At 48.6% G+C, this 11,534-nt stretch overlaps 1 protein-coding gene across 1 annotated transcript; it reads left to right on the top strand.

Moving 5' to 3' along the window:
* Window positions 1–1,203: 1,203 nt before the first annotated feature.
* On the top strand, window positions 1,204–2,426 carry LOC127320970 (peroxisome biogenesis protein 7). The gene has a single exon (XM_051350035.2). It carries the CDS (start codon window positions 1,342–1,344, stop codon window positions 2,302–2,304), a length of 963 nt encoding a protein of 320 aa, XP_051205995.1. The 5' UTR covers window positions 1,204–1,341; the 3' UTR covers window positions 2,305–2,426.
* Window positions 2,427–11,534: the final 9,108 nt, after the last annotated feature.

Here is an 11,534-nt window from a genome sequence, read left to right on the forward strand (position 1 = left end):
GCAGTTGAATTCCCCTAGCCGAATTCGAAATATAGTCGAATTCGGCCTCTATGTATGAACTCCGCCCGTTATATAGTAAATATCATTAAATTTAGTCTATATTCGCCCGTTTTTAGCCGTAGTTTGTCAAGTTTCCGTTTTTCAAATTCGCATCGTCGTCTTCGCCTGGGCACGCGGCTGGGAAACTACTCCTCCCCACGCCAAATCTTCCTCCAATCCGGACGAAAATTTCGCCGGATTTGGGCGTGGGGAACGCCAACGAGTGGGGATGCTCTTAGTTCTCTTTAGAGATATGCTCTATGGACTTTCTTTTCCCGCAAATCGGATTTCTACGGCTGCAAACGTGTATTTACGGGTTGAGGTTTGAGCTTTGGATCGGTGTATTTTAGAATAAAACCCAAAAAGGGTTATTTGACGATTTAAACCTTTTAAGGATCTTCTAAGAGAATTCCACCGGTGCATCCGATAGTGGCCCCGATAGCGATTTGGGTGCCGGGAGCGAAAATGGGCTCGCACCGGCACCAGGGGCGCCGGCCAATTTTCGAGCCTATAATCGCCGATAACCCCGTGCCGGCCCCTCCGCCAAAGGCGCGAATCGGGCGCGCCGACGTCTCGCAAGACTGGAAATTTTGGGCGTTGGAGCCGCCTGTCAGCCGCACATCTCAAAAGTCGACGCCAGCGGGGAGTGGCGGGGCTGATGTGTCAGCGTCTCATTCAGTTTTAATCTAACCGCCGCCTACCTCGCGACGGGAGTTGTCACACGCGCCTTGCTCTTCGTGTCGGCGTTAATGAGCGCCACCGCTTCTCCGCCTCCCTCCGGCCTATAAAAAAGGCCGCCTCTCATCGTCCCTCTCACACACAAACCCTAGCGCCTCTCTCTCTCCAACCCTAGCCGCCACCATCTGAAAAGACGACGCCATGTCTGGTCGAGGCCAAGGTCGCGGACGTGGTCGTGGGCTTCCCGGAATAGCCTGGGCTCTCCGGAAGGATAAAAGACCTAATCCAGATAAAAAGGAAAATCCGAAGCACAACTGAATTGTTTTCGTTTATCCGGATGAAAAAAAAGACGTCATAAAACCTAAAACCTTGTCGGGAGACGGCCGGGATGCTCTAAGATCAGCAAGCATGCCCAAACAGTCACTTGTGCGCTGACGTAATCGGGCTCACAGTTCCTCGCCGGAACAGAAGAACCCCATCCAGATTCAGAGTCCACACCACACCAGCACAACCAGGAGAAAAATACTACTCTGAAAAAAACCCGGAAAAACGCGAAGGCAGAGTCTCTGCAAGTCCTCCGCCAACCCCCATCTATCCCCGTCCCGGATCCACACCACCGCCGCGATGCCGGCGTTCAAGGCCCCGGCGCCGGGCTTCTCCGTCCGCTTCAGCCCGTTCCACGAGAACCGCCTCCTCGCCGCCACCTCGCAGCACTTCGGCCTCGTCGGCAACGGCCACCTCCTCGTCCTCGACCTCTCCGCCGCCGGCCCCGCCGGCCCCGGCCTCGCTCCGCTCTTCTCCTTCCCCACCTCCGACGCGCTCTTCGACTGCGCCTGGTCCGAGTCGCACGACTCCCTCTGCGCCGCCGCCTCGGGGGACGGCTCCGTCCGTCTCTTCGACGTCACGCTCCCGCCCGCGCAGAACCCCGTCCGCCTCTTCCGGGAGCACGCGCGGGAGGTCCACGGCATCGACTGGAACCCCGTCCGCCGCGACGCCTTCCTCTCCGCCTCCTGGGACGACACCCTCAAGCTCTGGTCCCCCGACCGCCCCGCCTCCGTCCGCACCTTCCGCGGCCACGAGTACTGCGTCTACGCCGCCGCCTGGTCCGCGCGCCACCCGGACGTCTTCGCGTCCGCGTCCGGCGACCGCACGGCGCGCGTGTGGGACGTGCGCGAGCCGGCGCCCACCCTCGTCATCCCGGCTCACGACCACGAGGTGCTCTCCCTCGATTGGGACAAGTACGACCCTTCCATCCTAGCCACCGGCTCCGTTGACAAGTCCATCCGCGTCTGGGACGTCCGCTCGCCGCGGGCGCCCCTCGCCCAGCTCGCGGGGCATGGCTACGCCGTCAAGCGCGTCAAGTTCTCGCCGCACCGACAGGGCATGCTTATGTCCTGCTCCTATGACATGACGGTCTGCATGTGGGATTACCGGAAAGAGGATGCCCTGCTTGCCAGGTACGCCCACCACACCGAGTTTGTAGCCGGGATAGACATGAGCGTGCTCACCGAGGGGCTGCTAGCAAGCACTGGGTGGGATGAGATGGTTTATGTCTGGCCATTTGGGAGTGATCCCAGAGCAATGTAACACAACACATTTTGGTACGTCAATCTGTATCATGTCTGTCTAGTGTTACAATTGATTATACTAATACGTGGAAGTGAACACCCCGTGAGTTGATGTTGGAATAATGATATCATTGTTGCCTTTGCAAATTGTGTAAGTTCTTTCTGTGTTGCGTTGGACTGTTCGATACATTTCTACTCCTACTTGCTATCACTAGTATGTTTACAATTTAGATGTTTGATGTTAGGAAAGATGTGTTAGAATTTTGACCTGGTAGTGGACACTAATAAGACTGCTCTCTAGTGTCATATGGGTGGTTTCAATGTTTAGGGTGGACATAAGTGAGGTGGAATGGCAATACTGTTCTCAGATTTATATCATATGATTCGATGTGAATACTTGTGCTGTTGAGTAGGGTATGCATGGCTTGTTAATTAAGCTCCACCATCAGTCTGCATCCTTATAGCCTGTTCCATCTCAGCTCATACATCAAGTCCGGAACTTTATATTACGCATTACACAAAATGACAGGTCCATTATAGAATGCTCGTATGGACTATGAGTTACGACTATTGTGCAGCATATAAAATCTAGATCATGCAATGCGAGAATGGACATTTTTCTATTGGTACAAGTTTTCTCTGGTGATTCTTATTGTCCTGAAGTAACAGCTTTGCTCATCTTGTCAATCGATAGTAGTAATATGTTAAACTTTGATCTAACAGAAAAAATGCGGGAATTTCATGCAGCTTAAATAGATCTGTGCTATCTTTACCATATGGGCTAAATATAGGTAGAGTTAAATGTGTAGGTATTTGCTATGAATTTAAATTTTAGCGAGTCGCCCTAACGATTACTATATTTTGTAGCTTGTTTAGTGATTTAATCCTGTGGAGATGCCTTACTGTTGGCTTTTGTTGATGTTGTTACTTAGAGTGGCTAAATTTATGATTCCTGAGCACTACGATGAGAACACAGGCAGTTATTTTCATTCCTGATCTGGAGTTTGTAGTATTTTATTTCCTTGTGTATTATTTATTCTATCTTCATTGTTGGTTAGTTAATGGTCCCTTAGCAAATATTTAAATCTGATGAATATCGTGTTCAGTTTATCATTTATATGGATGGAAAATACGTGATAAATCAAAGAGAACATAATTTGGAGGATTTGACTTGTTTGTGTTGTAGACCTGTAATGTTTTCAGGTCCATTATTGCTGCCTTTTGCATTTATGCTTCTGTCTGAACGTTGAATTATGTAGAACTTTTTTGTTAGTTATTACATTAATTGATCTATCAGATATATGTGTTTATAATGATATCATTGGACATAGTGATTTTTTATATATGTTGTGCGATATGGTCATGTTGACATTCAAGCTCCACGAGTAGGTTGCATCCCTACAAACATGTTCCAGCTTAGCTCAAACCAATATAATATGCTACCTCTGTCCAAAAAAAGATGTCTCAACTTTTTCAAAATTTATATGTATCTACATACTAAATCGTTTCCAGATACACATAAATTTTAACTAAGTTGAGACATCCTTTTATGGACGGAGGGAGTGGCTATTTTTGTCTCCAAAAGCTAGATGATTCTTATGCTTTACTATGTATTACTTTTTCATAAACTGTCATAAACTTATTAATTATTATAGACATAACATAGTTTGTGGCATACATAAAGTCTAGAACTTTATATTACACAAAATGACAGATAATCTATAGAATGCTCCTATGGACTATGAGTTACTAGTGTTCAGAAGCATATCAAATCTTAATTCATACAATGCGAGAAAGGACATTTTTTTATTGGTACATGTTCTCTCTGGGGATTCTTAGTGTCCTGAAGTAACAACCTTGCCCATCTTTACCACCGGTAGCTGTAATATGTTGAACTTTGATCAGAAGAAATACTGGAATTTCATGCAGTCCAACTAGATCTGTGCTTGGTTAACATATCGGGCAAATATAGGTATAGTTTAAATGCTAAATATTTACTTTGGAGTATGTATTTTAATATTAGCGAGTCACCTTAACGATTATATTTTGTACTATCACTCCGTTCCATAATTTAAGCCGTTTTAGAAACTAAAATAGTTTGCTAAAACGTCTTATATTGTAGAATGGAGGTAGTACCTCTTATCCAAATTAGTTGTCTCAGGTTCGATGACTAGACAAATTTAGGCAACATTTTCCTAAATCTGTGACAATTAATTTGAATCGATGGGGGTAGTTTGTTTAGCGCTTTAAAGCTGTGGAGATGCTGTACTGTTGCCTTTTATTGATGTTGTGGTATTTAGAGTGGCTAAATTTAGGATTCCTGACCACTATGGTAGGAGCAGAGGCTGTTATCTACATTTCCTGATCTGGAGTTTCTGGTATTTGCTATTTTTAAATTCAAGTATTTCCTTTCCTTTTGTATTTTTTATTCTATCTGACTTAATAACCAGTTTATGGTTCCTTAGCAAATTTTCAAATCTGATGAATATGATGGTAGTTTATCATTAGTATGGTTGGCAAGTACGCAATAAATCAAAGAGATGGTTGAATTTGGACAATTTGAGATGTTTGTGTTGTAAACGCGCAATATTTTCAGGTGCTTTATACTGCTTTTTGCATTTATGCCGCTTAACTTATATTTACAACTTTGTTATACTTACTATTATTAATCAATTTGAAGATTAGCAGATGTATGTGTTTACATTGATACCATTGGATGTAATGATTTCTCAGCTCTAAGTTGTGTCATATGGTCATGTTGGCATGCACTGCAACTTCAGTTGGTAGTTTCAGCACTATGGTCCTGGTAAGTTGTCATGCAATAGTAACTGATTGGTAATTGATCAACGATACACTCTAATAGAGCCTCTCCATCTGCATTATTTCTGACCGTAAGAGGTGCTATCTTATGTAATGAGCGATGGTTTTGGATGCAAAAAATGAAGAAAATTATTTATTGCATGTGCACTGTAATATATATGATTTTACATATTAACCATATTACCCTGAGAAAGAATGTGGACCAGAAATGGAATCTTCAAAAGCTTCATTTAGGTGTGGAATGACTCTGGTTGGTTTGGCTCACTATGCTTTTCAGTACTCTCAACCTACTGGATCATCTTGTTCCATTTTTCTTTTGTGATAATCACATGTGTGCCACCATTTTTCCAGCAATAACAGTGTTAAATTTTGGTACCTGTTGCTGAGCAAACAACTTCATACTTTTGTCCAAGTGAGAAGAAAGCATTCGGGCCTACTCACGATTGGTTGAACAGCCGAATCCATTGTAGGTATAACCTATCCTGCTCCCTGATCCAGTTGTGCTACACGGCGCTTGCTGTTTCTCCTCCGAGCATGTGTCAACGTGAAAAAACAAAATGCAATACTCCCTCCAGAGTTAAGTGATGCAACCATGCACTATGTCGAGTACAAGCGTAGTATATAGCTGCATCAGTTAATTTGGGCCGGAGGCAATAACACTTTTTTCTCAAACACGCATATGATATGAGTGTGCTTCACCATCAATGTGTATTACTACCTCTGTATATAAAAGAAAATCTAAAGTTTGTCTAAGTTTAAATGTATGGATCTTTCGACAACTAGTGGGTTTTGCCTTTTCTTGATTCTAAGGTTGGGTAACCCCAACGCCCCCCCCCCCCCCCAAAAAAAAACTTGACCTTCTTTAACCTGCTTCGACTTCGGGAGTTGGGGAACCACAAGAGAAAAACGGAACATGGGCGGGAATGTGGGAGTTCGTTGCTACGGATCTTGTAGGAGACTCGTCAGTCGTCAGTGCGGTAGATTAGTGTAGAAGGCAAGATCTCGAATGGCAAGGAAACTCAATGGTTCCGAAGCAGCGCTAATCTATTGCACACTGAACTAGATTGCAACAAGAAAAAATAAAGGCACGGCTGTCATGTGGATGTGGAGACGCACACAAAGCTATGAACTAGTCCCTCCGTGCACTAATATAAAATATTTTAGATATTTTTAAAATAGATTAGATACGAACTAAAAGAAATGAACCTACACATCTTACAATTCTGTACGGAGGAAGTAGTATGTAATGTTGATTTAACCAATCGATACTCATTCGGTCGGTGGGTCACGGAGAAGTCTCAGTGGTGACAACCATTAATAAAAATATATTAGATTTGATAATTCTCAGTCGTCTAAAAATTAAGTAAATCTTAATCCCATCTTAATTAACTTGATTACTGTCTGATCTGATATGAGCCATCAATATTCTTGCAGACTGCTGTTTTTTCGTATCAGCTAGCCTGAGCCTTTGAAGGTGTCTGGGCCTCTTTCCTTTCTTCAAAATGGGCTAAATGCTACAGTGTGGGGGTTCTACGAATGTTTTTTTTTTCCTTTTTGTTTGATTTTTTTTTGTTAATTTGTGTGCGTTTTCCTGTTGCTCTTGTTTAGTCTAAGAAGTGTATTAGGTTGTGTCACCTACAAGGCCTTTTAAAAATAAAATTATATGTAGCAGAAACTTTTAAACATCACCTTTTTAGGTTCACATTTTTTTAGCACAACAGTTAAACATTAGCATGGCCACACTTGCACAAATAATATACTCCCTCCTCCCCGAAAAGAATGTCGCAAATTTGTCTAAATTTAGGTGTATATAGATACAGTACTATTTAGTGTATAGATATATCCGAGTTTAGATAAATCCACGATATCCTTTTCGGATCGGAGGAAGTATGTGTAACTCCAATGTTAGAATGAGCAAATGTGTAAACTCTTTTGTTTATGTATCCTCATATTTTTGTAGAAACAATTGTAGGTATATTTGAAAATAGGTTTTGACAATTCTCGATCGACTGAGATTTAAGGTAGATCTCGGTCAACTCTTGTACCATCCAATTATGTCGTGATATGTGCTCACGTGGAGTTGCAACTGAGTTGCAGTTGAGTTTTCCTTCTAGGCAAAGGGGCAAACATTCCATGCAAAGCACAGAGCAGGAATAGAACGGACCGCTTCAGGGATGTACCAAGAACTAGTTAGTTCTCAATTGATAGGACTAGATGTTCCTAAAGAAAACATCAATAGTGACGTCCTTGCGTCATCCACGAGAATCAGATGTCGGCTTGTTAGAATATACTACCTCCGATTCAAGGAATAAGGCGTCCTCGTTTTACGTGCTTTTCGTTTGACTAAGTATTACTTTAAATATATGAAGATTGTTTGTGTAAAATTAACATCATTAGAAAGTGTTTTTCAATACGAATCTAACGATACTAATTACATATAATATAATCAAGATTTTGTTGTTGAATTTCTATAGTCAAAATTCATCTTGGAATACGCGTGCGCCTTATTCCTTGGGTTGGAGGTAGTATAGTCTAGCCCTTTTTAACAGTTTGAACTTTCGCAAAACTTGGCTCTAGTGCCTCTATACAATATGATATCAAAATCAGGAGGTCTCAAGTTTAAACTCCCCTAACACACTATTTAATCTAAAAAATAGTTATAGGTTCGCATCTAACCCATGTCTATGATCTATAGGCTAGCCCTTTTCAACAGTTCGATCTTTAAAAAATCTTGTCTAATGCATCAATTCAATATGGCTCTCCGTCCGCAAAAGGAGAACCACATTGCAGTGTGTCTTGTTCGACAGCCCGGGACAAGAGAGGTATACGGCAACTCCCACTGGCGAGGGCTCGGCGGCGGCGAAGGTGACATGCACTGTACTCACGTCGTCAAGATCGCGTGTGATGGGGATATGCCCATAGGGGGTGGGTCGCCAGTCCCAGTCGCCATGAAGATAGAGGCTTGGGTGGATCGCCAGTCGCCTAAGCGACTGGGCCCTAAGGCGACTGGGCCGTGATCCCAAGGAGGAGGTCCACACGGCTGGACAAGAAGATTACTTGCGAGAGGGATAGCGGATCCCGGATTAGTAGCAACTGATATGATTCAGAGTTATCTCCATGTAACCCTAGGCCGGGGGTGCTTATATAAACCCCCGAGCTTAAACCCTAGAGGACACCTTACTCGAGATCCAATCTCCCCCTGTAAGCTCTCGGCGTAGCCGCCGACTGAGCCCCCCCATTGTAATTCTCCGCTGAGCAATAAAGATCTAGCAGGACGTAGGCCTTTTACTCTCCGAGTGGGACCACCGCCACCGCCACCCCCACCACCACCACCCGAAGTTCCTCGGGCAGAGGTCGACGCCAACGGCCTACCACTGCACTCGTCTCCAGCCGACAACGTGGCAGCTGCGCAGGCCGTCCTCGCAAGAATCCCCGAAACGGGAGACGGCGCGATCCTCGTCCAGCACGCCAAGGCTTTGGTAGCCAAGGCATTGGAGCAGCAGCACGCCGCAGCCGACTCGCAGGGGCGACTCTATTCGCGCACATCCGCCAGTCGCGCGCGGCGTCGTCGTGACGCGGCAAACCGCGCAATCGTCAACGCCAACAACGGCCCGCCGCCAAGACCGCGCGCGGCCCACTCGTCTAACAACCGAGTCGAGCCGCGCCCGCGCGGGTGATGGTCGCCGCTAACGGGCAGCCGGGCCGACGCCCGAACCCACATCGTCAACGACCAAGAATGGCGGGCGCGCAATCGATTGAACGACCGCCACGCCGATGAAGCCCCGCGCCGTAGCGCGTTCACCCGAATCGGCCCCGCTTGCTTCGGGCCGATGATTAGAGGCGAGCCGCACTCGTGGGGTTCAAAGGACCCCGCGACATCGAGAAGTACGATACAAGCATTGACCCCACTGTCTGGATCGACTCGTACGCCATGGCAATGGGGATCCAGGGCCACTCCGAGTTACTCGCAGCCGCGATACCTGCCCCTCATGATGGACGGCGTCAATCGCCATTGGTTCAACACCCTCACCGTCAACGCATCGACTCGGGAAGAAGCCCGCGCCGCGTTCATCCAGCACTTCGCCAGCGCATACACCCGTGCCACAACCATAGAAGACCTAGATCGCTGCGTCCAAGGCCCGCGCGAGTCGACCCGCCGGTGGGTGCAGCGCCGGCAGGACATGTGGACGACCTCCAGCGGCATCAAGACGGACACGGCAATTCATCGCTTCGACGCCGCTGCCGCACGAACCACTAAGCGCCAAGCTCCGTCGCGTCGGCAGGGACAATATCTCAATCTCCGAGCTCTTCGACATCGCCACCCGCTACGCCGATGAAGACCCTACGGTCGACTCGGACGACGAGTACGGTCAACGACGCAATCGCCGCCCTGCGCACACGGAGCCTCGGCGTGGCGACTACCGTTTCGCCGGCCGGTCCAACAACGGCAAGCGCCGCGGAGAGGGAGGACACAACGAGCTAGTTGCTACCACCGATTACGAGCAGCGCGAGCCAAAATCGTTTCGGCGCGACACTCGTCCACCTCGGGAGGATCGGCCTCAGCCCAAGCGCTTCGACGCCCGCAGCCTCCTAGACGCACCATGCATCTATCACAGCAAGGAGGGCAAGCCCGCCAACCACACGACGGGAAATTGCTACTCCCGGAAGCAGATAGAAAGAGCTCGCCGCGCCAAGGAAAACGACGGCGGCTACCAGCACAAGGAGCGCGCCTAGGACCAAGACCAGCGCGTGGGCGAGGGCTTCGGTCGCTGCGCCGGCTCGCTCCCCACCGTCACCGGGGTCGGCGAGGGGCGGGACAGAAGGTCCTCGCAAGGGCGATGGCGGTACACGCAGTCATACTTTCCGACGTACTCCCGGTGGCTCAACCGGTCCGAGCAAAGCATTACACTCGGAGCCGCGAAGATCACGCCCCGCATCGAGTACCCCGGGCGAGTGGCGCTAGTCGTCAGGCCCAAGGTCGCCGACCATCGGCTACCAAAACCCCGATGGACGGGGAAGCTCCATCAACATCATGTACTACGACACCTTCCAGCGGCTTGGCCTGCCGGACTCACGCCTTGAGAACACCAAGGTCACGTTCCACGGCATCGTCCCGGGCGGAAGGCCTTCCCGATCGGCAAGGTGACGCTGCCGTCACCTTCGGCACGCCCGTGAACTACCGTACCGAGCGGATAACGTTCGAGGTGGTGAACTTCAAAGCTCTTACCATTGCGTACTCGGCCGACAAGCGTTCGCCCGCTTCATGGCGACCCCACACTACGCGTACAACATGATGAAGATGCCAGGGCCTCGAGGCGTCATCACCGTCCATGGCGACCCGGAGATGGCATTGGAATGTGAGGACGACAGCGCCAAGCTCGCCGACGCCGTCATCGCCGACGAACAAGACAACTCCGCCGAGCTCGCCAAGTACCCGCCGACCGCAACGACCCCGCCATCCCGGGAGAAGCCAACCGAGCTCGACTCGTCCGCAGCAACCTTCAAGGCCGCAGCAGGCACCCGCCAAGTAGATCTTGTAGAAAACGATCCAAGTAGGCAAGTTACCATTGGGACGGGCCTGTCCGCCCAATAGGAAAGCGCGCTCATCAAGTTCCTCCGTGAGAATCGAGATATCTTTGCATGGAAACCATCCGACATGCCAGGTGTCCCGAGAGAACTTGCTGAGCACAAATTACATGTCGATCCCACCGCGCGACCCGTTAGGCAGGCAATGCGCCCTGTGGGAGAAGAACGGCGACGCGCAATCGCCGAAGAAGTAAACCGGCTGCTCGCTGCCGGCTTCATCATAGAAATCAAGCACCCGAAATGGCTGGCAAACCCAGTCCTAGTGCTAAAGAAGAACAAGACGTGGCGAATGTGTATCGATTACACAAGCCTCAACAGCGCGTGCCCCAAGGACCCATTCGTCCTACCGCGAATCGACCAGATTATCGACGCGGTCGCCGGGTCCGAGTCGCTATGCTTCCTTGATGCATACTCCGGGTACAATCAAATAAAGATGGCCAAGGAAGACCAAGAGAAGATCGCATTCATCACACCCCTAGGCGCCATCGCTACACGTCCATGACCTTCGGCCTCAAGAACGCCGGAGCAACGTACCAGCGGTGCATGAACAGCTGCTTAGAAAGCCAGATCGGCCGCAACGTGCATGTCTACATCGACGATGTGGTGGTCAAATCGACTCGACAGACCGACCTCGTCAGCGACCTCGCCGAAACATTCGCCAACTTACGGCGGTACAAGATCAAGCTCAACCCTTTGAAGTGCACCTTCGGGGTTCCATCAGACAGCTGCTAGGCTACGTCGTCTCCAAGCGAGGCATCGAACCTAACCCGGAGAAGACACCGGCGGTCATGCGCACCAAGCAGCCAGCATGCCTAGTCGACGCGCAAAACTCGCCGGTCGAGT

Source organism: Lolium perenne, chromosome 6, assembly GCF_019359855.2.
Source record: "Lolium perenne isolate Kyuss_39 chromosome 6, Kyuss_2.0, whole genome shotgun sequence".
In the NCBI taxonomy this organism is placed as follows: domain Eukaryota; kingdom Viridiplantae; phylum Streptophyta; class Magnoliopsida; order Poales; family Poaceae; genus Lolium; species Lolium perenne.

Excerpts from the sequence above, each read along its gene's own strand:
- LOC127320970 (XM_051350035.2), top strand. The coding sequence starts at position 1,342 with ATGCCGGCGTTCAAGGCCCCGGCGCCGGGCTTCTCCGTCCGCTTCAGC.